This window comes from Oratosquilla oratoria, chromosome 20 (genome assembly GCF_046742065.1).
Source record: "Oratosquilla oratoria isolate Oo_2021 chromosome 20, ASM4674206v1, whole genome shotgun sequence".
NCBI classification, from domain to species: Eukaryota; Metazoa; Arthropoda; class Malacostraca; order Stomatopoda; family Squillidae; genus Oratosquilla; species Oratosquilla oratoria.
The window spans coordinates 850,696-878,335 of NC_134796.1; the positions used below are offsets into that span (position 1 = coordinate 850,696).

General features: G+C 41.3%; 2 protein-coding genes across 2 annotated transcripts in view; one reads left to right on the forward strand and one right to left on the reverse strand.

Annotated features, from left to right (window-relative positions):
* Positions 1 to 11,802, reverse strand: part of LOC143036363 (RAD52 motif-containing protein 1-like) — a 30,853-nt gene extending 19,051 nt beyond the window's left edge. Inside the window, exons 1-4 of the mRNA XM_076203612.1 lie at positions 11,172 to 11,802; positions 8,160 to 8,258; positions 4,222 to 4,301; positions 1,773 to 1,989 (exon numbers count right to left, since the gene is read on the reverse strand). Of these exons, the coding sequence (XP_076059727.1) occupies positions 1,773 to 1,989; positions 4,222 to 4,301; positions 8,160 to 8,258; positions 11,172 to 11,186 (411 nt within the window). The 5' untranslated portion in view covers positions 11,187 to 11,802. The remainder of the gene's footprint in view (positions 1 to 1,772; positions 1,990 to 4,221; positions 4,302 to 8,159; positions 8,259 to 11,171) is intronic.
* Positions 11,803 to 11,963: 161 nt separating this feature from the next.
* Gpdh1 (Glycerol-3-phosphate dehydrogenase 1) overlaps positions 11,964 to 27,640 on the forward strand; it is a gene marked incomplete at its 3' end in the record, with an annotated part of 41,357 nt that continues 25,680 nt past the window's right edge. The window contains 1 exon segment of the mRNA XM_076203611.1: positions 11,964 to 12,301. Coding sequence (XP_076059726.1) covers positions 12,105 to 12,301 — 197 coding nt within the window.

Sequence of the window (27,640 nt, forward strand, 5' to 3'; positions counted from 1 at the left end):
CTCTAGTCTTGTCAGTCGGGGGGGGGGGTTTGTGTCCCCCCCACTCTCTTTAAATCCCTTGAAAATATTCTCATCACTTTCTACTGTATTGTTCCTATCTATACTTCTAATCTTTACATTCTTATTAGACATTCCGTCGTCCTCCAGCTCGTCTTGCGGTCGTTTGTTTACTTTTCGGCGGTCTATTAGGACCAAGTCCTCTACTTCCTCATTACCTTCCATTTCCCCAGCAATCCCTCCCCTTCTCCTCTTTCCTTACTTTCCCACTACCCCACGAGCAATTTCCCCCCACCCTGTAAATACAAAAAGGCACTTCTCTTTGCGTTGGGATCCACAATCTGCACTTTTCTTCAGAACGTTCTTCAAGCCGTCCGTTCGTTGAAAGTGTGCGTGTGTGTGTGTGTGTGTACATACATATACCACAGGCTTTTCCCCCCTTATAAGGGAGGTAGCCAAAAAACAAAGGCATAGAAACCACTCCCAATCATTCCATCCCCTACATACTCCACTCCCCTCTATCCTCTTCACCTCCCTCTTATCTTGGCACCTCCTGGATGACGGGTCATCCCTGCATCTTGCCCACTGCCCTGGGTCAGAAGCAGTGTCGCAAGACACAGCACATCCACAGCAAGGCCACTTCCTTAAATTGGCGACCCCCCTCTCCGTCCCCTCATACAAAAAAGAAGATGAGGAGAAGTGCCTTCAGACTGCATCAATTTATTTCTCATACATACTCCCTCACCCCCCATCCCCCACCCATTCCCCCTCATATATCACAGCATTATCCATGCACAACCATTCTCCATTCACCCGTCTTCTGTCCTCTCCCGTCCTTCCTCAACAGATATTCCCCTCTTTCCCAATGCTCTTTTTACTCCATCCATTCACCTCATCCTAGTTCACCCCCTCATGTTCTCCTTCTACCTCTGGCTTCCACACCTCTTTTATTAATCTTTCTTCACTCATTCTTTCCAAGTGTCCAAACCATCCCAATACTCTTTCATCAACCCTATCTCCCAACTTTCTTTCTACCCCCATTCTCCTCCTCACCTCCTCATTTCTCACTCTATCCACCCTAGTGACCCCAATCATACTTCTCAGGTACCTCATCTACTGGCCATTTACAGAATCATGAAAGGGATGGAAGTCCTTGACAGAGAATAGTTATTAAAGTAGGATAAAAGAAAAACAAGAGGACATGAAAAGAAATAAAAAAAGGATAGTTATAGAAGATATCTGAAAAAGAATAGTTTCCCACACAGAGTGGTAGATGTCTGGAACAAATTGGATGAGACAACAGTGTGTGCAAAACCTATACAAGAATTTAAAAACAAACTAGATGCTGAAAGATACAAAGACAGGTCACTACGAGCATAGCTCCCTTCTCATATAATACAACTAGGTAAATACATTCAAACTCCTCCTCTCTTCCTCTCTTATATTCCATATTTCTGCCCAGTACAGTGCTGTTGGCACAATCACTCCTTCATAAATCTCCTCTTAGCATCTATTCCCAAATGCCTATTTCTCATTACACTTTTTAATCCCCCAAGGCATTTACTAGCTTCTTTCAATCTACATTCTACCTCTACCTCCACTTCTCCCTTTCCTGCCACATTCACACCCAAGTATCTAAAACTATCCACTTCCTCCAGTCTCTCCTCTCCCTTAATACTCACTTCCAGTCTGCTGTCACTTTCTCCCCTTGTACATCTCATCACCTTTTACCCAAATCTATCTTTTTTTTTTAAGAAATCATCTGCAATACTCACATATACAACTTTGGATGTCCAGCTGTTCCAACCCAAATAATATGACAAAAGTTCTGTGGACTTGTGGGGTGGCAAATCATATTCGCGGTCAGGCATTTTGTACCGCAACCTGGGAAGTATCCTAAGTTTTTGTTCCCCAAACTTAATTTTTCCGCTGGCTCGGATTGCCGCTCGAGCTGCTCTTGCCGAGTAGAAGGATGCTAGAGCATAGAAACCCCTGTAGGATGAACACATAAGGATCCTACATGAATACACTAAAGTAGTAAAATTTCTATATATACATACATATATCAACAGCTTTTTCCCTCTTACAAGAGAGGTGGCAAAAGTCAAAGGCATAAATCCACTCCCACCCACTTCAATCCCACATACTCCAGTCCCATTTGGCACCCCTCCCTCCCTCTTTTCTTAGCTCCTTCTGGATGACAGGTCATCCCTGCATCTTATCCACTGCCCTGGGTCACAAGCAATGTAGCAAGACACAGCACACATCCACAGCAAGGCCACTTCATTTAATTGGTGACCCTCCTCTCCATCCCCTCATGCAGAAAAAGAGAAGACAGGGAGAAATCCCTTTGGGCTGCATCAAAATATCATTCATACATACTCCCTCACCACCCCATCCCCCACCCACTCCCTTCCATGTATCACCCATATACAACCATTCTCCATTCACACCATCTTCTGTCTTCTCCCTTCTTTTCTCAACAGACATTTCCCCTCTTTCCCAATGCCCCTTTTACCCCACCCATCCATCTCATCCTTGGTCGCTCCCTCATGTTCACTCCCTCCACCTTGCCCTTCCACTCCTCTTTTACTAATTTCCCTTCACTTATGCCTTCGCTGTTTTTATGAATGTCTCCTTTGGGGCTACAGAGAATAGGATGCCTAGTCCTGTCCCCATCCCATTCTTGTCGCCTTTTACGACTCAAGTGGGAACACTCAGTGGCAGTATTCTTTCTCCCCTACCACAGGGTTCAGCAAAAAAGGAAATGAATATTCAGAGAAGTGGTACAGGACAGTATGAAGGGTGGGGAGACAGCATAACAGAAGAACAGTCACAGTATAATAAAGTAGCACCATTTCTCTATGAATAGAGATTTCCTCTACCACAGACAAAATGATGTGTGGCTCTGGTATGTAGGGGCGCCCCATATAAACCCTTAAGAATCAGCTGCATGCTACTGAGCAGCTTTTAATCCCACAATAACATGCAGCCAATACCCAAGATGGGGTATATATTTCAATATATATATGGGTTTTGTAATACATTGGATTGGGGGAGAGCTGTTAGGGGCAGTCAAGCATTATTACGAGAGAAGTAAAGCCTGTGTTAGAATTGGAAATGGAGAGGGTGAGTGGTTTGGGGTAAAGGTGGGACTGTGTTAGGGATGTGTCACATCACCATAGCTGTTCACTGTGTAGGATGGGGCAGTGCAGGAGGTAAAGGTAAGGGTGGTAGGCAGGGTATTGGAGATGGTTAAAGAAAATGGAGAAAAGTAGGAGGTGAGCCAGTTGTTGTTTGCTGACAACACTGCACTTGTGGCAGGATCAGAGGAGGGATTAAGGGAGTTAGTGATGGAGTTTAGGAGGGTATGCAATAGAAGAAATTTGAAGGTAAATGTGGGTAAAAGGTGATGAGATGTACAAGGGGAAAGGATGGTAGCGAGTTGGAAGTAAATCTTAAAGGAGAGGCTGGAGGTGCATCCTATTATTCTCAATCCTATTTAAAAGGCAAACAAAAAAATGAGGGTTGAACAGTTCTGGGATGAGTGGAGGTTAAGTGCATGGCTTGGCTGGCTACCATCCTTATGAGGGAGAAAAAGACTTTGGGTATATAGACAGAATGATGTGTCCAGGGACTTTATCAAATTTCTTACTAATGTCTACTACCCCCATAACTGTTTTCTCTGGTGGTGTTTTCTTGTTGAGTCCCTCCAAGACCTGTTGTGGGTCCCCTGCAAGAAAGTTCTTAAGCAACAGACAGATTGATTGAGTCTTTTTATCTCTCCATACAGAAGAGCATCAAAAGAGCAGATTATTAAGGTTTATGCAGAACTGAAATACATACATATACAAAGGCTTTTTCCCCCTTACAAGGGAGGATAGCCTAAAAGAAAAAGGCATAAAATCATTCCCACCCATTCCATCCCTAAATACACTCCACTCCCCTCCACCCTCCCTCCCATCTTAGCACCTCCTGGATGACGGGTCATCCCTGCACCTTGTCCACTGCCCGGGTCAGAGGCAGTGTCGCAAGGCACAGCACATCCACAGCAAGGCCGCTTCATTAAATCAGAGACCCTCCCTCTCTGTCCCCCCATGCATAAAAGGAGAAGACATGGAGAAGTTCCTTCGGGCTGCGTCAAATTTTGCTCACACATACTACCTCACCCCCCCCCATCCCCCCAGCCTACATTTTCATACTTGTATGCCTTGGGCAACTTACCCTTCCTGATCCAGTTTTGAAGCAACCAAGTGTAAATTATGTAGAGCACCGAAGCGACTCAGCACTTTCTCCAATTCAATCTGTGAATGGTTAATTATCAAACTAGCATTAACAAGAAAATCACAAATCTCTAATATATATGAGTAAATAGCAACACAGCATTTATACATATTAAAATATATATACCAAAGCCACTTTCCTTCTTATAAGATGGATAACTAAGTCAAAGCACAAACCCACTAAATGCCATTGAACATCTCTTCCTTCAAAGCAAATCATGGATAAAGTCACCACTGTCCTCCACTCAGGTCATGGGCTATGCAATTAGGCATAGCATGTTGGCTTGTAAACATGTAAGTATACACAAGGCAACACTAAAAACATCAATAAAAAGAAACAAAACAACTGTACACACTGCTAACCACATTTTCTTTTCTGGTGGATCTTAATCAGTAATAAATTGTTGCCTCGAGTTTCACTGGAAACCTGTACCCAAACAGTGTTTGGCCCCATGAAAAAAGAATATACATATACCATATTGACTACACAAGTTTTACGTAGTTAATTTTGTGGATAGGAGGTAAAGGGAACATGGGCTGAGGGAAATACTTTCATTCCTGACTAGTTTCACCTGAGCGGCTTCTTCAGAGGAATCTGAAGAAGCCTCTCATCAAGCCACTCAGGCGAAACTAATCAGGAATAAAAGTATTTCCCTCAGCCCATGTTCCCTTTACCTCCTATCCACATTCGTCACAATGTTCACACAGTAGTCAGTATTCTTTTATGACTGGAAACAAATTCACACTGAAAGAAGTGTGCTCATCACTTCTGACTTCTACCATCCCTCCTTATGGCTGTCTTCTATCTCTAACATCCAACCATATCACTTTGGCACAATATCCCCATAGATAGAAGCACTGGTGATCACCAATAAAATACAGAAGCAGTTATCTGCTGAAGACAGTGCACTTGTGGCCGATTCTGATGATAGATTGAAGAAGTTGGTGAATGAGTTTGGAAGGGTGTGTGCGAGACAAAAGTTACAGGTAAACCAATCAACCCTCTACCCTATGTCTCTCTTCCTGGAAACCCACTGCCCTTAGGTGGCAGTCAGCCATGACCATCAGTTCATCCTATTAGTCACTCACTAGAGATTTTGTGTTATCTAGAAAGGGTATGAGAAAGTTAGAGTAGAATAAGATGCTCTGTATCTTCTGTGTGGTGGTTGCGTCAAAGGAAGGAGTTTGCTCTTAATACAGTTCTATGTTGGTACTCCTTTAATACAGGGTGGCAGTGTGAACACAGTTATGCCAGTGTAATTCTTACTTTTCTTGATAGTGATTTCTTAGTTGGGTTGGTGTCTGGTGAAGGGGCCAATGATGGGTACCTGCATGAGGTGATCTAACAGGATGGACCATGAAGAAGCTCATTTTCAAAACCCATCAATCCCCTCATTTCCACCGTGAAAAGCAGCCGTGAGGGGACTGACATTCAGTCTCCAGACTAGGCCCAAGATATCTTTCTATCAATTTCAACTGCATTTCTTACACTTCTTTTTATTTATGCATGGAGAGCCGACAACTGGTGACTACTTGCCAGCAACTACCACTTCTGGCCAGTGACAAAGAAACTATATACCAAGGGTTTCTTCTCTTATAAAAGAAACATTCACACAAATACAACACCAGGCACCAGTCCAAAGCTTCTTCCCAGATAGATCTGTGAAAGGACCTGAGGATCATTGCCAGCCATTGTTGAGCAGCAGTAAAAAAAAAAAAAAAAAAAAAATATATATATATATATATATATATATATATATATATATATTATATATATACAGTCGAACCTCGAAAGCCCGGACCCCGAATGCTCGGACCCTCGTATGACCGGTCGAAATGAACAATGGGCAGACTTTTCAAGCAAAGTTACCTATTTGTCCGGTAGGTGGCAACGACGGCCGTACACGTGTACTCAAACCTTGCCCAGTCAAGCCGCCACCAGGGCTGCCGTTTCGTAAAATTTTGTACCAAAACGTAGTAAAATAACGGCATGTGGCAATTGCACAAGGACATGAGGAAATTTTTTCTACATATCAGCGGGCTGTTAAAAACATTCAAAAACTCACTTTTGTTTAAAAATCATAGAACTAATTATCAAATAATAAATGGTACATCAAAAATATGACTTTTATTGGTAATTGTGTTACTTATAAAATATTATACCCCAAAAGATACGTTTTTACCGTGTAGAAAAAAAATTCTACGCTAAACTTTCAGTTTTCTTTTAGCGATAATAATATAAAAAAAAAAGTTATATCTCACTGAATATGTTAGGGCATGGGGGCCTTATAATTCAAGAATAAAAAAAACTAGAACCAACATTTTGTCAAAGTTTTATAAGTATATCTTGCTATGAAAGTCTGCACACGCCAGAGAAAAATGTATGCCCGGTATGGCAACACTCCCATATTCTACACGGCAGTGTAGAAATCGCGGCAACCCTGGCCGCCACCACTGTCCCGCGTGCATACCTTCCGATATTTACAGTGTACGTAATAAAAAATACAGTACAGGAGTCCCTCAAATAACGCGGGGGTTAGGTTCCTGAAATTACCGCGTATGCTGACTTTCCATATTAAATACCGAGAACCGTATGTATGTGTATGTGTACGTGTGTGTGTGTGCGTGCGTGTGTGTGTGCGCGTGTATGTGGTGTATGTATGTGGCGTTTGTGGCGTATGTATGTGTTTGTGCGTATATACATGTGTGTGTATGTGGCGTATATACATGTGTGTGTATGTGGCGTATATGCATATGTGTATGTGGCGTATATACATGTGTGTATGTGGCGTATACACATGTGTGTATGTGGCGTATGTAAATGTGTGTGTGTGTGTGTGTGTGTGTGTGTACGTGTATGTGTCTGTGTTCACATGTACAAGTAAGCATGTACGTGCGTGTGTGTTCGTATTTGTGTGTACACGCACGCGCATTCACAACATACACTGCTTGTCTAACACGTGTCTACGTGTGCGTGTATACACGTGTGTAAGCGTGTATATGTCTGTTTTTGATCTCCCAAACCACCACCGCCAGTAACAACAAGAACATCATAAGAGAAATGAAGACATGACAAGCGCAGTCATTATCAGACTTATTAGTTGTGCTCTAAACGAAAGAAACATTACACTTCAACAGGTCAGGGCGGTAAAATTTCACGATAGCACGGCGTAGGTGGTGGAAGCGACAAGCTAAAGCTTGTTGGCTACCACCCTACCCCCCCTCCTGCATCAGTACCCGTAGGTTGACACGTAACTGCAGGCAGCCACCCACGGCTATCCCCTCGCCCCACACCCTTGTTTGAGCAGTTCCCAGTGTACATAATGACCGTGTTATATGAGGATCGACTGTATATGGTAAAATAGAAAGCAGTCACCACAAATGTTTGCGATGTTGCCGCGTGTGTGCGTATGCGTGCCCGACTCGGCGCGAATTTTAAAACGGTTCTCTACATTTGAGATGGTTTTGAAATAAAATCCGCGTATGATTGAATCGTGTTATTCGAATCCGCGTTATTTGAGGGACTCCTGTACAGTACACTGTATAAACAGTACATTTACATGTCTGTATTACAGTTATTATTACAGAATTATCAGTATTATAGTATTATTATTACAGTATTGTTATTATTAGTGTTAGAGTATTATTCTTATGTTTCTATGCCATATACATTACCTATACGTATACCGCTACGAAAATCTATGGGTGTTAGGGCGATATTTTCGATGACCGGACCACCCTTCCCCCCAATTAGTCCGGGCTTTCGAGGTTCGACTGTATATTATATATACATATATATATATATATATATATATATATATATATATCTTAGGTCTCTCTATAGCTGTACATATTACCAAATACAATAAGGATAGCCACCTCTAACTTATACTCCAGGTCATGGCTGAAATGCAGTGATGGCATGTAGACCATGTGGTTCTGGCCTGTGGGCACCACCATCCGGATCAACTCTGCATCCTGGAATAACATATGAAATTATTATACTGACTACTCTTTATCATGTCCATATCAAGAAAAGGGCAAATGAAAACTTGTGATGACCTAAAGGACTACATCCAATACTGGAGTCTATCATATGAAGAAAGACTGTAAACCCTTGCATTAATATCTTTAAGACAGCAAAGAAAAGGAGGTAAGATTACCTTGCATTCATAGTTAAACACAGTAACTGCATCAAAATGAAACAAAACTAAACTTATATCAATCAGTAAATCCATTGTCCCAGGTCTCTTTGCTAGAGGAGAGAAAAAAAAGTGGTACAAAGAACAATCAAATAGACCATTAACATTTCTAATTGAGAGGTACTATAATCAATAATTATAGGGTGTTAGTATTCAGTTTCATTTTTTTTTTTTCAAATAAGATCTATTTTTTTCCAAGGAAAATACTTCCAATAATACATACATATACCAGAGGTTTTTCCCCCCTTACAAGGGAGGTAGCCAAAAAACAAAGGGACAAAATCCACTCCCAACCATTCCATCCTCACACTCCACCCCCCTCCCTCCCTTTTATCTTGGCTCCTCCTGGACGATGGGTCATCCCTGCATCTCCCCCACTGCCCTGTGTCAGAAGCAGTGTTGCAAGACACAGCACATCCACAGCAAGACTGCTTCATTAAATTGGCAACACCCCCATCTCAATCCCCTCACGTAGAAATGGAGAAGACAGGGAGAAATCCCTTTGGGCTGTGTCAATTTATTTTTCACACATACTCCCTCACCCCCATCCCCCACCCACTCCCCCTCATGTATCACAACATCATCCATACACAACCATTCTCCATTCACCCCTACCTTCTATCTTCTCCTGTCCTTCTTCAACAGACATTCCCCTCTTTCCCAATCCCCCTTTTACCCCATCCATCCATCTCATCATTGGTCACCCACTCATGTTCACTCCTTCTACACCTCTTTTACTAATCTTTCTTCACTCATTCTTTCCATGTGTCCAAACCATCCCAATACTCTTTTATCAACCATGTCTCCCAACTCCCTTTCCACCCCTCTTCTCTTCCTCACTTCCTCATTTCTCACTCTATCCAGCCTAGTAATCCCTATCATACTTCTCTGGCACCTCATCTCAAACACATTCAAACTCCTCCTCTTTTATGTTCCATGTTGCTGCCCCATACAGTGCTGTCAGCACAATCACTCCATACAATCTCTTCTTAGCATCCATTCCCAAATGTCAATTTCTCCTTACACTTTTTAATCACCCAAGGCATTTACTTGCTTCTCTCAATCTATATTCTACCTCCACCTCCAATCCTCCCTTTCCCACCACATTCACACCCAAGTACCTAAAACTATCCAATAATAAATAATAAAAAATTATTAAAATCCATATGTCACTTGCAGTTTATATCTATAGGTGGGGTGGGGGCTTATGAGATCTGTTCAAGACAATGATTATCAAACAGAATTAAACAAATTTAAAATTATAGTATATGTTAATTCTAATAAATAAATCCTTTACATCACCAGAGACAGCGAGTGTTTGGTTTTAGGTTAGGTTAATTTAAGTTTAGTTTGGTTATGTTATCTCAGGTTTGACAAGGTATAGTAAAGTTTGGTTAGATATCCATTGTCAAGTCCAACTTGGGAGTCTACCACTTTTCTTCTCACGAGGCTTCCCTCTTGAGGTAACTCAGCTGGGCTGGTATATTATTGCTATCAGCCGCCCAAGGTGCAGGTGCATACAGAATAGGTGGCTCATCTGGGAATCCTTTCAGGAACTTGTCCAAGCTCTCCTAGACTTCTAAATTACAGATGGCCAAGTCCCTGTTTCTTCTTGGTAGCCAGTTGAATAATTTGGGCCCCTCATGTCTTGGATGTTCCCTTAGGATTATGGAATTCTCAGCCATAGGGTTCGGCACTTGCTTCTCTAATATTTTCCTCATATAAATGATGGCATATCACTCTCTTCTGCACTGCATTAAGCGAAGTTTCAAAGTTTCCAGTCTAATCCAATTACAGTATCTTGATCTGTCCTACTAATCAGTTTTTGAATGAACACCATTGTTGTTCAATGTTGCAGACCATATATGACAGATATATTAAAGTTTCACAACTATGAGCAATTCCTAGAGGGTTAGTGCCTTAGTGGGTGTCTGGGCTGCAGAGTTCTGAAAGTATGTAAAATCCAGCCCGTCTATTGATTTGTATTTTTTGTAATGTCATATAATCTTCAAAGGTAAATTCATTACTGACTTGAATGCCAAGGTTCTCTTATGTTGTATTTCTTACTTATTTCCTGTTCTTTGTCATAGTTGGGCATTACTTTTAAATTCTCATTAATTTCATATCAAATCAGTTCTAATGTTCTGCTATTAATTTTCATACAGTTTTCTCTCGCCCAGTCAGCTTAAATTAAAATTATTAAGTCTTGTTGAAGGTTTGCTTTATTTGCAGGAGTTACAAGTGTTGTTGGCAAAGGATGAGACTCATGTCATGAGCATCTGATATCTTTCTCTGTCTACAATACTCAATAGTAACAATTATTAAATATCAAAATTACAAAAAGTAAGGATCCAAGTAGTAGTACTGATCCCTGAGCTGGATGTACAGGCCTAGGTTGAAGTCGAAGGCCTCTTCCAGAAGACCTGGTACAAGAAAATCAAATGTTTTTTTTTTTTTTAATATCTTGAGATCAAAATAGAGAAATAACGACCCTGATTACCACCCCAACAAAACCTATAATCAAGAACGATGAATATATGCTGTGAAACATGATAGTCACAGTGAATAGAGTCGATAAAAAAAACTGCACAAAGATGAAAGATGCACAATAACCAATTCCCTCAAGGAAGGCAAATACAAATATTGATAATTGAAGCAATAATAAGTAGAAAATCAAAATAATACTCACCTTCTCTAATGACATATTTACGCTGCTTTCCTTCTGCTAAAAAGCAAATTCGAGTGTCTTGATTATATCTTTTTTTCTTCAGCACAAACATTAACTTCTAAAGTATTGCTACTGAACTGATTTCAAATAACTCGAGTGACAAACTTGAAACATTGTGATTGAATACAGTTGTTTATGTCAATTAGAATTTTGACTGATAAAAAACAGAAAAATACTTTTCCAAGGACAAAATTTATTTTCTTAAATAAAAATGTAGTGTTTTATTCTTTTTTTAATATATTGTATCGTATATTATGATATACAGACGTTTTTAACTAGTTGGTATTCATCCAGCTCATCGAAAATACTACACAACTATTTATTTTGTTTTTCATATATTTCTATGGATCACAATTTAGTAGTTTTTTTTTATCATTTGCAATTTGATCTCTGGAACTTTCCAAAAATATAAAATCATAGGATATTCTAGTTTTGTTACTTAGAAAAAAGAAGTCGATCTAAGAGTTATTACATCTTATTCGGTCCTCATAAATAACAAGCCTTACAAGCTACAAGCTACATAACAAATTTTTAACTTAAAATACCTGGTAGCTTTTGTCCATTTATTTTGAGGAACTACACATTATAGCGCATGGATATATAACCCATTATAAAATAATGTCCTACATAATCATATTAAGTTGAATAATATATTTGACGGGTCAATACTATAGTTTACTATTGTTTTCGTCTGTTTCCTACGGGAGACCACTAGACTCCTGGGTGACCATAGCAAATTCTCTGAGTGGATCTGCAAAATGATTTCTGACAGTTTTGTAAACATTCATTTTAAGTTCTAGAATCGAATATCTATTACTTTATCACCCCTCCTTATGTCAAAGAAGTTGAAGAATACCAACAGGAAATTTTAGACTCGTAAAATATTTGTGTAGAATGTATATAATATGCAACCGTGTACTAAGAGCTATCGCAGACAGCACACTTAGCAGAACACTGTGCAGTCGAGGATTGGTTCCCGAAGGAGTTGGGCGAGACCGGTCTTCAATCTTTTCTACTCTGTCTACTGTGCATTATCACTCTGGCATCATGAGTTCTCCAAAGAAGATTTGTATCATTGGATCTGGGAATTGGTGAGTGTTTCATGATTCTTGGATATGGAAGTTAGTAAGACCAGTAAATGACATTCATGTTATATCAATACATTTGGTGCAAAATTATTTGATCAATCAGGAGTTATATAGCACCGTGATATGTAATCTTGTAGTCATATGATATGTCATCACGTATAGCAATGAAAACTTTAAATGTAACATTACCCCATTATTTTCATCGAGTGATATGATTTGTAAACAATTACTCTTACAGTGTTATAGGTGTTTGGTAAAATATAGAGGAGATACTACGGGAATACTAGTGCCTTTAGTAGCTCGTTACTGTTTATAATAAAATGCGATGCAGACGATTCTAATGTTCTTAACCAGACTGTAGTATGTTTTACCGTAGATTTATGTAAACAATGCTGTGGACGAAGGAAGGCCCGCCAGTAACTCAAATACCTAGTAGACTTCCTGACAACTATTCTGTAACTTTTACTAGAGAATACGAGTACTTACACCCGGTGTTTAGTTCACGTGTAAGCTACACTATGGACGCTAAATGTATTTTGATGAACAACTAATTAAATAGTTGTATTTAATGAACATGCATAACCCATGAAATAGATATAAAATTATTAATTGTTTCAGTGATGTTTATTTTTAGTAGCTTTTTTCCTTGTTAACAACCAAGGATTTTTACTTTTAATAGCTCCCTTGTGAGCTGGTCCCACTATTTTGTATTGCAGCATGAATTTTGCCTGTAGAATGTAGTAAAATTCCAGAAATAATACTTTATTGAATATCCATTTGCAAGAATCACAAATTGTAAACTGTCTAAGCCTGCATATTCACATTGTCATTGGAGAATGATATTGAAGTGTAACTGGTTTGCTATTAGATGTATCAATAAATGGAACATACTCCCCAAGAGTGTAGTAAGAGCAACTTCTCCAACCTTATTAAAAAGACAACAGACACATGGGGCAAGTAATAATAATAATAACAACAACAATGATTATTTGGCATTGAATCAGTATACATGAAGTGCAGATAATGAAAAGAACACATGACATAGTTTGAAATAACAATTACAATTGCCAAGGATAGCACAAAAAAGCGTGTAAGCTTATTTCCATTTTGGTCCTCATTAGACTGTTTTTCTACACTAAGTTACACCTGACAACATATGTAGGGGTTGAGGGGACCAGAGACAGTCATGAGTAATACCAATCGGTACACATATGACATATAAATGACAGTAAATGGTTGACAAGTCTCAGAAGTGGGGTTCACAATAAACTTCTTATTTCTTTACTCTCTCTCAGTTAAATTGAAATATTCATGGCATCATATGAATTACCTCAGAAATGGTTTTCAGAACACTTCATTCTGCATAGACATTCAGTCATTTCCTTTTTTTCTATAATTCACCACCTCTACTCTTGAATTTATCATCACAATGGTACCCCAGGAATTTGTATTATATGTGATGAAAATGAGGATTGCATTTTTGTAGGTGCATGGTAGCTGAAGCCATTACTGATACAAGTTGACAAGATCACCACACTTTTTGCTGGTAGCATTTTAAAGACAGGTGGCTGTGTGCACCAAATAGATAGCTGTCACACTAAAAACTGTAGCTGCTGTCTTTCCAGGCCTTTAAGACAGTTACTTTAATTAATGCCAGTCCAGTGAAAGTAATTAGGATAACAGTAGCATTTTTTGTTACAAGCCACAATATTTTTGTGACAAATATAAGTTACAGAATTCTGGAGGCAGGAAAAAATTGCACATTACTTTTTGGCTATGGTGTCCAGTTACCAGGGAGCCCTGGGTCTCTTGCAAGAGAAACCTGGTCCAATGGATTGATTGATTGATTGCCTGGTATTGCCCAAGTTCAGCCAAATTTGTGAACTGTGGATAGAGCCATGCATAACACACCTCTTTGAAGACGAAATCTTCTGCCTTCAGGGCATGGAATGTGTTAGTTTATTAGAGGCCTAAATCTGAGTCTGGTTCATGCTGGAAATGCCTGTACAGGGACTGCATTTTGCCTCTTCAGCATGAGGCATTTTTCAGCATACCTAGCCAGCAGCCCCATCAAGCATACCCATAAGCATCGAGGAATCTGCTGCTTCCTCCAGATTTCTCCACCTGAATGTACAACCAATTCCAACTCGCACTAGTCAACTACATCTTTCCCCAACAATATTCTCCTCGCCACTTAGTTACAAGAATTACCTGCCTGAAACACTCTAACATTGTATATATAAAGCTTCATAATTGCAGCCTTTCCATCTCAAAGTATCCACCATAGTATTCCCCCCACATACACACCATACAACCAAACCCAGCACAAACACCATATAATCCACAACATACATTTCATAAACAATATAAAGAACAAACCACAGAACTAAAAAAAAAAAGAACATTACCTACGGTGGTAAATGTTACAAAATCTGTCCAGGGAAGGAGTTGATTTTGCTGGGGTGGAGTTGCCAATGAGTGAATTGCAAATAATTCAGAACTCTGTGGCATGCACCCCTGCAATTTCAGGAAGTTCAAGAGCAGTAATTTGTTTATTTATTCTTGTTTGTTTTTATATTCATTATTACTTGTCAAATCTTCTTATTGTTTTTTCATTGGAGGAGGGGAAGAGTGAAACTCTGGCTTGGCTTTTTGGCGCTGTTGAATTTTCCTCCGTATGCTACGAAAATACGTTAATATCGACCGTATTCCCTTGGAGCGTAAGGTCAATAGTAGCTGATCCATGGTTCAACCACAAAGATTCTGGGCCTTTTTTTTTTTTTATTTTTTATTTTTTACGAATAAAATCACCCAACGGTAGTCAGAGAGTAAACGGAGCTTTGCCATCCCGTACAACACGAGAGAATGAATAAAATCGCCTGGCGACAGCTGGAATCCTGTCGGTGGGGATCTTTCGCTGTCTGGTTAGGTCCCGTGGTCGATTCCTAACTGGAGTAGGGTTGTCTGCTACTTGCTCTTTCGTAGACTGTAGGCCTGATATACTACACACACACACACACACACACTTTTGGTTAATTGGGGAGTAGGAGACGGGACCCAGCGAGTATTGCCCCTTTCCTGTTTACTATAAATAGGTAAGCACGCTCTCTCTCTCTCTCTCTCTCTCTCTCTCTCTCTCTCTCTCTCTCTCTCTCTCTCTCTCTCTCTCTCTCTCTCTCTCTCTCTCTCTCTCTCTCTCTCTCTCTCTCTCTCTCTCTCTCTCTCTCTCTCTCTCTCTCTCTCTCTCTCTCCCCTCTCTCTCTCTCTCTCACTCTTTCCCTCTCTCTCTCTGACTCTCTCTCTCTCTCTCTCTCTCTCTCTCTCTCTCTCTCCCCTCTCTCTCTCTCTCTCTCTCTCTCTCTCTCTCTCTCTCTCTCTCTCTATTTCTCTCTGTCTCTCTCTCTCTCTCTCTCTCTCTCTCTCTCTCTCTCTCTCTCTCTCTCTCTCTCTCTCTCTCTCTCTCTCTCTCTCTCTCTCTTATCAAGTGTTCGTTTATGGTTTTGGATCGTGCTATGTCGTGTTTAATGCCATTGCATGAGTTGAGATATCCTTCAGGCATCTACAATCTCCTTCACATCGTCATTTCTTCTCTATCTCTTTTTTATTTTTTTAATGATTACATATCCAGATCCAGCGCTTGTAAACCTCGCGTGGTTCGGCAGAGGGTGTGGTTTATTTTTATTTTTTATTTTTTTTTTTTTTTGTCTTGTCTGTGTTCTATACTTTGTGTGGAGGCCATATCACAGTTCCTGCATACAGTTTGGGGTGGATTGCCTGATCTGCTTTTATTCCGTTATCTTTCAGTCTGTACTGCGAAAAAATATTTTTGAAGCTGATCAGCAGTGTATATATCTTATAAAGATATATAATTATTGCCGAGCCTAAGTGGAAACCCGTAGTCCCACAGTGACTGGCAACGGTCCTTGGGGCTTCCCATAGTCAGATCTCTCAGTTTTATGTATTTTTTATTATATATGTATATATATATATATTTACCTCGCCCCGGGAACAGAGTCCCAACCTCTTGGGGCCGCACTTCCGGAGGGTGGTTCTGTATGTTGACGGGGCGGCAGGGGTATGGTTGTGATTTATGAAATTATTCGTGTATTTAAACCCTTTTCCTACATTTTGTATTCTAAGAAATTTATACTTGTTTCCTACACTACTCCAGTCGTATATTCTGTTGGGATCATCTTTGTAAATTGCTTACATAATTGCCACAGAAAAAACAATGTTCACAGGGTAGTACGTCGCGTATTTCGTCCTCAGATGAAAACCGTTGCTTTTATCGTTTTCTGTTGTTATAATTTTGTCTACATATTTCACGAATTGAAAATTTGAATTTTATTATATATATATATATATATATATATATATATATATACATACATACATACATATACCAAGGCTTTTTCCCCCTTTCAAGGGAGGTAGCCAAAAAGGGAAAGGCATAAAAACACTCCCACCCATTTCATCCCTAAATACACTCCTAAATACACCCGCAAACCCGTGTATAGTTGTTGTTCGGTGATCGTCTAGTGTATCAAGGCAGTACGAGATAAGACGGAAGCTTTGTGGTTTCACGCGATTCTGGTGCTGCGCTCTCCTTCAGATAAGGGTGAGGTTGTCCTTGGAGTGGAGACATGTGCAACCACTCACTCGAGCGCTGTACCAGCGTCGCTGTGTGTGTGCGTGTGCATATTTGTATATAGAATGTATAGATATATATAACAAATGACTTTTAAACACATACACACACACACACACAAAAAATAGACATTTGGAACAAGTTAGATGAGAAAGTGATGTGTGCAAAAACAATACGCGAATTTAAAAACAGTCTAGATAAAATGAGATATGAAGACGGGACACCACGAGCATAGCTCCCCTTCCTGTAAAATACAACTAGGTAAATACACACACTCGCACACAAACACTGATAAGGCCAAAACTGGAATATGCAGTGTTGATATGGTCACCGAGTACAAATGAGAATATAAGAAAATTAGAAAGAATCCAAAGAGCAGCAACGACAAAGATGGCCCCAACACTTTCAAACCTGACATATGAACAAAGACTGGCCGAACTGGAATTGCCGACCCTGGGACAAAGAAGAGAACGAGGGGACCTACTAACCATCTACAGGATTATGAAAGGAAAAGAACGCCCTGATAGAGAGGACTTGTTAAAGTGGGACAGAGGAAAAACAAGAGGACATGCAATGAAACTCAAAAAGGACAGCTACAGAAGAGACCTGAAAAAGAACAGCTTCCCACAAAGAGTGATAGATATATGGAACAAATTGGCCGAAAAAATGGTGTGTGCAAACGCAATACAAGAATTTAAGAACAAACTTGATCTTGCGAGATACAAAAACGGGTCACTGTGAGCATTGCTCCCCTTCCCGTAAAATACAACTAGGTAAATACACACACACACACATGCTCGTTGAATGAGAGACAGGTTCCTACGGGCATAGCTCAGTTTCTGTATATTGCAATTAGGAAAACACGCACATTTGTTTTAATGAAATAGTTAATTAATCTTTATTGAGTATGATCAGTGCATATACATGATATATGTACTTATGTGAACGTGGTGTTAGATTGAGTCCATAGCTAGTACATAGGTTCTACTGTGACACAAGTGTTCATGAGAACAGGTGTGATACAGCTGTATTTATGTAATTATCCAGGGGCTGGCGATGGAACGTGTGTGTGTGTGTGTGTGTACTAAAGATACTTTGATTGTACAAAAAATCCTAGTATACAAAGTCCGCCCGCTCGCATGGAGGGAGGGAGTTTCGTGTCGACATGACGTCACATCGTCTACAAACTTTCACTCGTTTCAAACTGGGCAAGGCGATATGACTTCGCCTATGAGCTCTTCCCTGAGTGTGCTCGTATTTTGTTCACTTAGATTTTCAATGCATCTGTAGCTCTGTATAGCATTTTATGTGGGGCAAATACATTGATGCCTCCTCGTTGTAGACACCTGTGAATGTCTGGGCTGTACACCTGTTGGGATCGAGGAGCAGGTAGTAGCACTGACGTAATGACGTCGAAAGCGGCTATTACGCTGAGCGCCTTGTAGGGACGTAGGGGCAATTTTCTGTTGCCGGTTAGGGTTACCGAATATTATTACCCCTTTATAAGGCAATCGGCGTGGTATTTGGTCCTTCCCCTGCCATATACGCCTGTTTATCTTGGCTGCCGCCTAACGGAGGTAGTTGTGAGCAAGAATATGTCGAGAAAGACTTGGATTGCGGTTTTCTGGATTTCCATAATAGGAGAATTTCATCCAGGTCTACAAATTAATCGTGATAATTAGTGTATTGTAACAGTAACGATAACTGATAGTAATTAAGTTAGTAATAATAGTAATAGCAGTAATCGGCTGTTGCTTGTAGGTCTTCGCTTGATTCGCTGCAACTACCATCTCCTCCTCTTCCTCCTCCTGCTCTTCCTCCTCTTCCCCCTCTTCCTCCTCCTGCTCTTCCTCCTCTTCCCCCTCTTCCTCCTCCTGCTCTTCCTCCTCTTCCCCCTCTTCCTCCTCCTCAAGGTAGACCTTGAGCAAACTCTCCCTCGTCAGTGAGCTTAGTATAATACGAGCCTACGTCTGCGCGCGCACACTACACGCCTGGCCGGCCATTTAACTTTTTATTTTGTTCGGTTCTTATTTGTATTTGTTTGATTCTAATTTAGTCGTTTGTTCTTGACACTTCATTGTGGACATTTGGTCCACCTCCATTTGCGCCTTTGTCCTATGCTCTGGTGTTTTTTGATAGACTTGTTTTATGTTCACAGCCATGTAACTTGTTTTATTTTATTTTAATTAGTACCTATATTTCATTTCAATTGTAGTGTATTTAATATTGTAAAAAGGTTTGCTTTGTAATGTGATTGAGAGTGTGAACTTTTCCCAGGTTTACCACTTTGACGATTTATATTTGAGTTCACAATCTTGTAACCATTATACCCCCTGAAGACGATTCCTGGACGGGAATCGAAACGTCGGTCAAATAAAACCTTCAATTTAGTCTGGTGTTTACAATTTTTCCAATATTCATATATATATATATATATATATATATATATATATATATATATATATATATATGTGTGTGTGTGTGTGTGTGTGTGTGTGTGTGTGTGTGTGTGTGTGTGTATTTACCTAGTTGTATTTTGCGGGAAGGGGAGCTATGCTCGTGATGTCCCGCCTTTGTATCTCGCAGTGTCTAGTTTGTTTTTAAACTCATGAATGGTTTTTGCGCATACTATTTCATTGTCCAGTTTGTTCCAAGTGTCCAAAACTCTATGAGGAAAACTGTTTTTCTTCAGTTCTCTTCTATAGCTATGTTTTTTTATTTCCTTTCCATGTCCTCTTGTGTTTCTTTTGTCCCAGTTAAGTAAGTTCTCTCGAGTACCTCTGTGCCTCTCATGATTCTGTAGATGGTCAATAGGTCACCTCTCTCTCTTCTTTGCTCCAGTGTCGGTAACTCCAGTTTAGCCAATCTCTCCTCGTATGATAGATTTGCAAGTGCAGGTGCCATTTTTGTAGCCATTGTGTGTGTGTGTGTGTGTGTCATTTTGATAAATGGAAATAAGATCCACCGCAAGGCAAAGGTTCGAGTCCTTGCGGTGGAGCTTATTCCCGTATGTATGTGTGTGTGTGTGTGTGTAATATATATATATATATATATATATAATATGTATATATATATATATATATAATATATATATATATATGTGTGTGTGTAATATGTATATATATATATAAATATATATATGTTATATATATATATATATATATATATATATATATATATATATATATATATATATATATATATATATATATAATATTGTGTGTGTGAAATGGTTTCTAAGTGTCCTATGCATGCAATGTGCATTTGTGCTTCGTGATCATTCGTGTATGGAAGGGGTGTGAGGGGGAGGAGGAGGAGGATGGGGGCGTGTCTCTGTGCGTGTGTCCGGCACTGATGGCCGGTCGATGCCCTTCAAGCGTTGTCCCGATACTCTGCTTCATCCCTTTGCTTTTGCTGTCGCCGGGCGATTTTATTCCGTTGGAATACCCCCAGTTTTGACAGAGGCTCAATGAAAATGTGCTTCAAGATAGGAGTCGTTCAGTCAAGTCAAGGGATTGTCTCCACTGAGTCAGATTCGCCAGAGGGCAGCTTTAGTGAGGGTCAGAGTGGATATTCGTGATAAGAATTGTAGATAACGAGAAGGTTGTCTCTGTTTGGTGTATTGAGGAGGACGAGTTCGTATCGCCTCTTGGGAGGTCCATGAAGATGACCATTTAAGCGACATCGTAGATGTGGCAGCGTGCATGTCGTCATGTTTTTGGTGGATATAGTTGTCCAGGAGACCTACATTTCTTTAGCGATTTTTCAATATTAAACCAAGATTCTATTTTTATTTATTTTTATTTTGTTTTTTATTTTATTTTATTTACTTATTATTATTATTATTATTATTATATATATTTTTTTTTTTTTTTTTTTTTTTTTTTTTTTGTCGCCATCTGACCCATAGATTTCTTTATCGCATCATTTCCCTCGAATGACGTCAGAGAAACTTGGTGCAGCGCTGATAGCTCGTATATAATGGGGGAGACTTGAAACAAGAGTCGAAGCCAACGCGCCTCGGCTTCGCGTGAGGGACTGGTCCTAGTCGACGTTGCTCTATTGCAGTCGTCGACCAACCACTGGTTTCCCTTCCCCCCCCCCCGTCAACGAAACAGAGAACTATCCAGTTATATCCTGCGTTTTTATTATAAATATTTTTATTACTGTTACCCATGTGATTATCATTAATGTTAACATAATTATTCCTCTCATTATTGGTAGTGTTACTAGTAGTAGCACTATTATTGTTATTATTATAACTATCATTATTAGTTATTATTATCATTATTATTATTATTATAATTTGTGCAAGTCTGAACATACCTGTTCCGAGCACCGTTATCTGTTCAACACCCGTTGAACATCCCGAACTTGATACTTATTGTTCTGGTGAGCGCTAGATGACATTCATCCCGGGATCTGTCCCACAGACATTGCTGCCGTCAGGTGATTTTATTGAGATGAGATGGTCTGTAAATGGATGTTTATTTTGTAGTGATAGTTAAGCTTCCTATTTATGCCCCCCCCCATCCCCATAGTCCCCCTCCTTCTCCCTGTTGGGTGATTAGATTAGTGTGGCGTTAATTCGAATGAAATTTATAAAATGTACCACGGGTTTACATGCGTTGTTAGTGGCATCTTCACACATTTATCCTCAGTTGTTTGAGGATAACCAACGCTCCTATTCAACTTTTCTGCAAGATTGTAGACGGACACTGCCTTCAAAGCGAGTTGGCAGGACGTAGCGGGGAAGGGGGGGAGGAGTCGGGGGGGGGACTTCCTTTATAAATAGCTATTTATCTTTCTGGTAGGCGGGATTGCTAGTCCTCAGCTAGTAGCCTCTTGCTTGGACCAGACTTCAAGAGAGATGCAAGTTGTTTTCCTCGTTACCATGAATCCTGAGTCGGAATGTAATGCAGTACGTGCCGAACACGAATTCATCATGATGTTGTGATGGTGATGATGTGGACACATTCGCAGGATATGACGAGACAGTTCGCAGACCTCCCCCGTACTCTCGTTCCTCTCAGAAGTAGAAGAAGGAGGAGGAGGAGGAGGAGATGAGAACGAGGATGCCGCAAGGAAAAAAGTAGTAGAGTAGCGTCGTGGAGGGAGAGCGGAGGAGGGGAGGATGCGTTGCCCGTGTATGGTTGTACGCAGACTACAACAGCAGACTACACTGCCAAGGTCATCCGCTTTCTAACTTCAAACGCAAGATGCCCACACACCCACGCGCGCGCGCGGGCATTCTCTCCCCCTGTCTGTCTGTCTGTCTGTCTCGCTCTCTGTATCTATCTGTCTCTCTCTCTCTCTCTATCTATACATCTCTCCTCTCTCTCCCACCCCCCACTCTCTATCTCTCCCGTACATACAGTTGTGATGCACGTATGCATTTTAAAAAACGAGACGAGAAACTATGAGGAGAAGGCGCGCAATCCCGAGCTAACATGATCGCAAACTCCTCCTCCCCCTCCCTCCCTCCCTCCTTCCCTGCGAGGAAGGAGTTGACGAGTAGTGGGAGAAAGGGTTGGGGTAGGTTTGGCTTCGGAGTTGACTTATCCATCATTTTAGTTTGTGGGTGATTTGTGGAACGAGTCTGCCCATAGGCTGTGTGTGTGTGTGTGTGTGTGTGTGTGTGTGTGTGATTCACCATGGTCTTGGTCTTGGATCACGTGTTGGACTCGTGATCGACAGCTGTATTTACCTAGTTGTATTGTACGGGAAGAGAGCTATGCTCGTGAGGGCCCGTCTTTGTATCTCTCAGAATCAAGTTTTTTCTTAAAATCTTGAATAGTGTTTGCACACACTGTTTCGTTGTCTAATTTGTTCCAAGTATCCATCACTCTGTGTGGGAAGCTGTTCCTTTTCAGATCTCTTCTGTAACTATCCTTTTTTAGTTTCTTTTCGTGTCCTCTTGTTTTACCATTATCCCATATTAACAAGTCATTCTTATCAAAGACTTCCATTCCTTTTATTATTCTATAGATAGTCAGCAAGTCTCCTCTTAGCCTTCTTTGTTCCAAAGTTGTTAATTCTAGTTCGGACAGTCTTTGCTCATATGTCAGTTCGGAAAAAGTTGGTGCTAGTTTTGTTGTTGCTCTTTGTATTCTTTCTAATTTTTTATATTCTTTTTGGTACTGGGTGTCCATAGTGTTGCTGCGTACTCAAGTTTTGGTCTTATTAGTGTAGTTAGATTTTTTTTTATCATTTCCTCATCCAAATAAGCAAACGTGTGTGTGTGTGTGTGTGTGTGAGCGCTAAGGAATGTGTTGAGTAAGTCCCCATGATGAGCTTGTGGAAGATGCTTCGTCTAGTTGGGTGGTAATCGTCATCATCACCACCACCACCAAACACAACCACAATTATCACCATTACCACCATAACCACAATTATCACCATAACCACAATTATCACCATCACCACCATAAACACAATTATCACCATAACCACCACCATAACCACAATTATCACCATAACCACAATCATTACCATAACCACCACCATCAACACAATAATCACCATAACCACCACCATCACCACAATTATCACTATAACCACCACCATAACCACAATTATCACCATCATCATCGTAACCACACTTATCACCATAACCACCACCACCACCATCATCGTCATCGCCACTGCCATCACTCTTCCTGTTTGTCACAATGGCATTAGTAGCAGCAGCAGCTGGCGTGCAAAGTCCGCTACTCAGCACACGGCTCCTGCAGATTTGATGTGCTTAGTAACCACCTCATGATTAATGGTAATCTTTGAACTTGCTGCCTTTCTCGTCCGCCATAGCATAAATTATATACAATCAATATTTTATTACTTTGTACAATTTATACAACAATGTCACACTCAGATGCTTTTTACCTTACAAGAGCCATCCTAGTATGTGGCAACATTGTTTACAATATATTAATTTGATTATCATAGACACGTATAATAGCTTCTTACATTACAGTAATTTTATTTTACAAAAATGCTATGTGCGTTAAGGGGACACTGCAGTAGTGGTGTGTTGCCACAGATTCATGCATCCAAGTATATTGCATTTTCTTATATTGCACGTGACTGCCAGCTCAAACTCGGACAGGACATTCCAGTGTCGAAAGATTTTCATCGTCTCCTCATCATCCGATTTAATAAACTGGTGTAATGTTGAGTGTGGAGGATCGATAGTGTGGACTCGACTACTTATGTAATATTACCGTCAAAGACTTTCATTGGGCTCGGTCATGTCTGTCGATCAACGCAAAAAGCCTCGCGGTTCTTGTAGTACAAATGTACAAAGTACTGTACATCGCGCACACACGCAAGACAATGCCAGTGACTCGCCGTACTACTCTTGCAAATTTTTCTTCTCTCCATCGGGGTCAGGGTGAATTGTGTGATTCACAACGGTCTTGGATTACGTGTTAGACTTGTGATCGACAGGTATTACCCTCCCGGATGAGAGGGTAATGGTATGACCTTACGTACCCACACACACAAAACTCCTTGCCCACTAGAGTTGGGGTGCCAGCTCTCAGTGCAGCGATGCAGACGTTTATTCATCCCTAGGCGGGACTTGAACTCGGAAAGCTGAATTAACAGTCGAGAACGGTACCGCTACACTTTCGAGCCGTGTGTGTGTGTGTGTATTTACCTAGTTGTATTTTGCGGGAAGGGGAGCTATGCTCGTGTGTCCCGCCTTTGTATCTCGCAGTGTCTAGTTTACTTTTAAACTCATGAATGGTTTTTGCACATACTAATTCATTATCCAGTTTGTTCCAAGTGCCCACTATTCCATGTGGAAAACTGTTTTTCTTCAGTTCTTTTCTTTAGCTATGTTTTTTTTATTTTCTTTCCATGTCCTCATATGTTTCTCGTGTCCCAGTTTAGTAAGTCCTCTCTATCGAGTATCTGTGTGTGTGTGTGTGTGTACGCGCGCGCACTGTCCCCTGTGCGTTGTTCAAAACCGTGTTTCCATGGTTTCCGAATCCCTCTCTTCATTGGCGGTCATGTACACTGGTGTCTTCTTTCAGTTTTCCTTTCACCGAGCCAGTATATACATTACGCCTGTTTCAGACTACAATCACAAACACAACCTGTGCACGCCAACGCGCCCACAAGAATGAAGGAGACTGCAAGAGACCATAAGGCCTACACTAGGCAGCACCGTATTCATCACCAACTGCCATCCCCATCCATAAAGTTGTCTAATCGTTTCTTAAAACAACTGATAGTTTCAGCGCGTACTACATGGTTACTAAGTCTATTCCATTCGTCGACCACCCTATTAGTAAACCAATTCTTGCCTATTTCCTTCTTAAATCTAAATTTGTCCAGTTTAAATCCATTACTGCGAGTCCTGCCCTGTTGTTTTAATATGATGACCTTGTTTGCATCACCCCGCAACGCTCTTTCTCACTTTGCTTGGGTCCGGGCAAAACCTGTGAAGTGCGTCATAACAGCAAGGTAGCCGCTTTCCTTCTGTTCAAGTTGTTGTCGCTAAGTGATTTTTTATTCATCCGTGGATGTGCCCGACGCACCTTCTAAGAATTCCTGTACGGGGCGCCATGCACCTACACCTCAGCACCTCCGGAATGGAGGTCGTCCCTGTCTCCCGCCACATTGCTGGGATGGAAGGCAGTGCAGTAAGGCATAGCTCTTTCACAGCAGTACCCCCTCGACGGCCAAAGATGGTTTTATTTCCACCCTTTGGGTCGCGTCGTCTATTCACAATCTCTCTCCTTCCATTCACCCTGCACTCTCTTCCCAGCTCGACATACATTCATCTATTCACAATCTCTCTCCTTCCATTCACCCCTGCACTCTCTTCCCAGCTCGACAGACATTCCCCGTGCATCCATAACACCTTTCACCCCATCCATCCCACCTCTGCTCGAAATCTCCATTCACTTCTTCTCTTTTCCCTGCTCGACAGACATTCCTCTTGTATCCATAGCGCACTTCACCCCTCCAAACCTCCCATTTTCGGTCTTCCCATCAAGTTTCTTCAGTCCAATTCAGCTTTCCAGGCTCGTTTTCCCTCGTCCATTCTTTCCATAGGTCCAAATCATCTCGACCCTGTCTGCCCAACAACTTTCTCCACAAAAACATTAGGTCTTCATCTCCCCTTCCTTTATTTTACAAGTTTCTGTTCTATACAGCACTGAGTAAAATCCCTCCTCCATACAACTTTCTGTGTGTGTGTGTGTGTGTGTGTGTGTGTGTGTGTGTGTGTGTGTGTTTTGCTGAACACCGAAAACCGAACAAGTACGCACGAGAGCGAGCAGTAGTACAGCAAGTGTGTGTGTATATGTGTGTGTGTGTGCGTTTTGGAGGACGACAGGGTAGAGCTTGCCTGTTCAGGAAGCCTCGACTGAATTGGCGGCGGTGGCGGTGGCGGCGCCAGCATCGACACTGCCGCCGCAGTGGTCCTGCGAGGTCGTCGTGCCGGCATTGCCTTAAAGGAGGCATCAACACACACACACACACACACACACACACACACACACACACACACACACACACACACACACACATGTACACACACACACACACACACATGTACACACACACACACACACACACACACACACACACACGTACACACACACACACACACGTACACACACACACGTACACACACACACACGTACACACACACACACGTACACACACACACACGTACACACACATACACACGTACACACACACATGTACACACACACACACATGTACACACACACACATGTACACACACACACACATGTACACACACACACACACACATGTACACACACACACACACACACACAATGTACACACACACACACATGTACACACACACACACACACACACACACACACACACACACACACACACACACACAGATACATATCCCCAGTTGGAACCATGGATTGAATTTAAGTTATGGCAATTGGAGAATAAGAGATAGGACCCATTTGGTAAATGCGCGCACACACACACACACACACACGTACACACACACACACACGTACACACACACACATTTTTCAGCCTTGGCCTACCTTACGCGCCGGAGACAAAAAGAATAAACAGGGAATAAATGGACAACGGTGTAACAAGAGTCGAGTTTGGTGAATCATTACGAGGCGGCGACCAACTCTCCCCCCCCCCTCACCCCGGGTGGGGAGGGAGGTGGGAGGCTATCTGCGTACTCGGGTATAGTAACCTGGTAGAGGTGGAGCAGGAACACCCCCCCCCCCTCCGTTGGTCGGGAGCCAGGTTTCACAGACAGTGGGTCAGGATTGATTTGGCGTGAGAACCCTGTCCCTCATCGTGGGAATGTACACAACACCGTGACGTGGAAACGGCTCGCACTTCCCGGACGCTCAAAAAGGAAAAGGAGAAGAAGAAACCAGTCGACTGGCACTCTGGGGCTCTGGGCCTTTGTAATTTGAGGTAGTCAAGTTTATGATCACTGGTACTGTTATTAGTGTGCCCAAGACAATGGTCTCGAATGATCAGTAATCGAGTTCGTTGTTATTGTCAGTTTACACAGCAACAGTTATATTGAATGGCCACCAGTAAAGTTCATATTTTCGTAATAAAATCCACATAATGTTTCGAGTCTTCGGTCCGAACGATTCATGAAGCGCAGTCAAGGATCAAGGAAGGGGGGAAGGGGAAGGGCGCCTCTCCCACGTCCAGC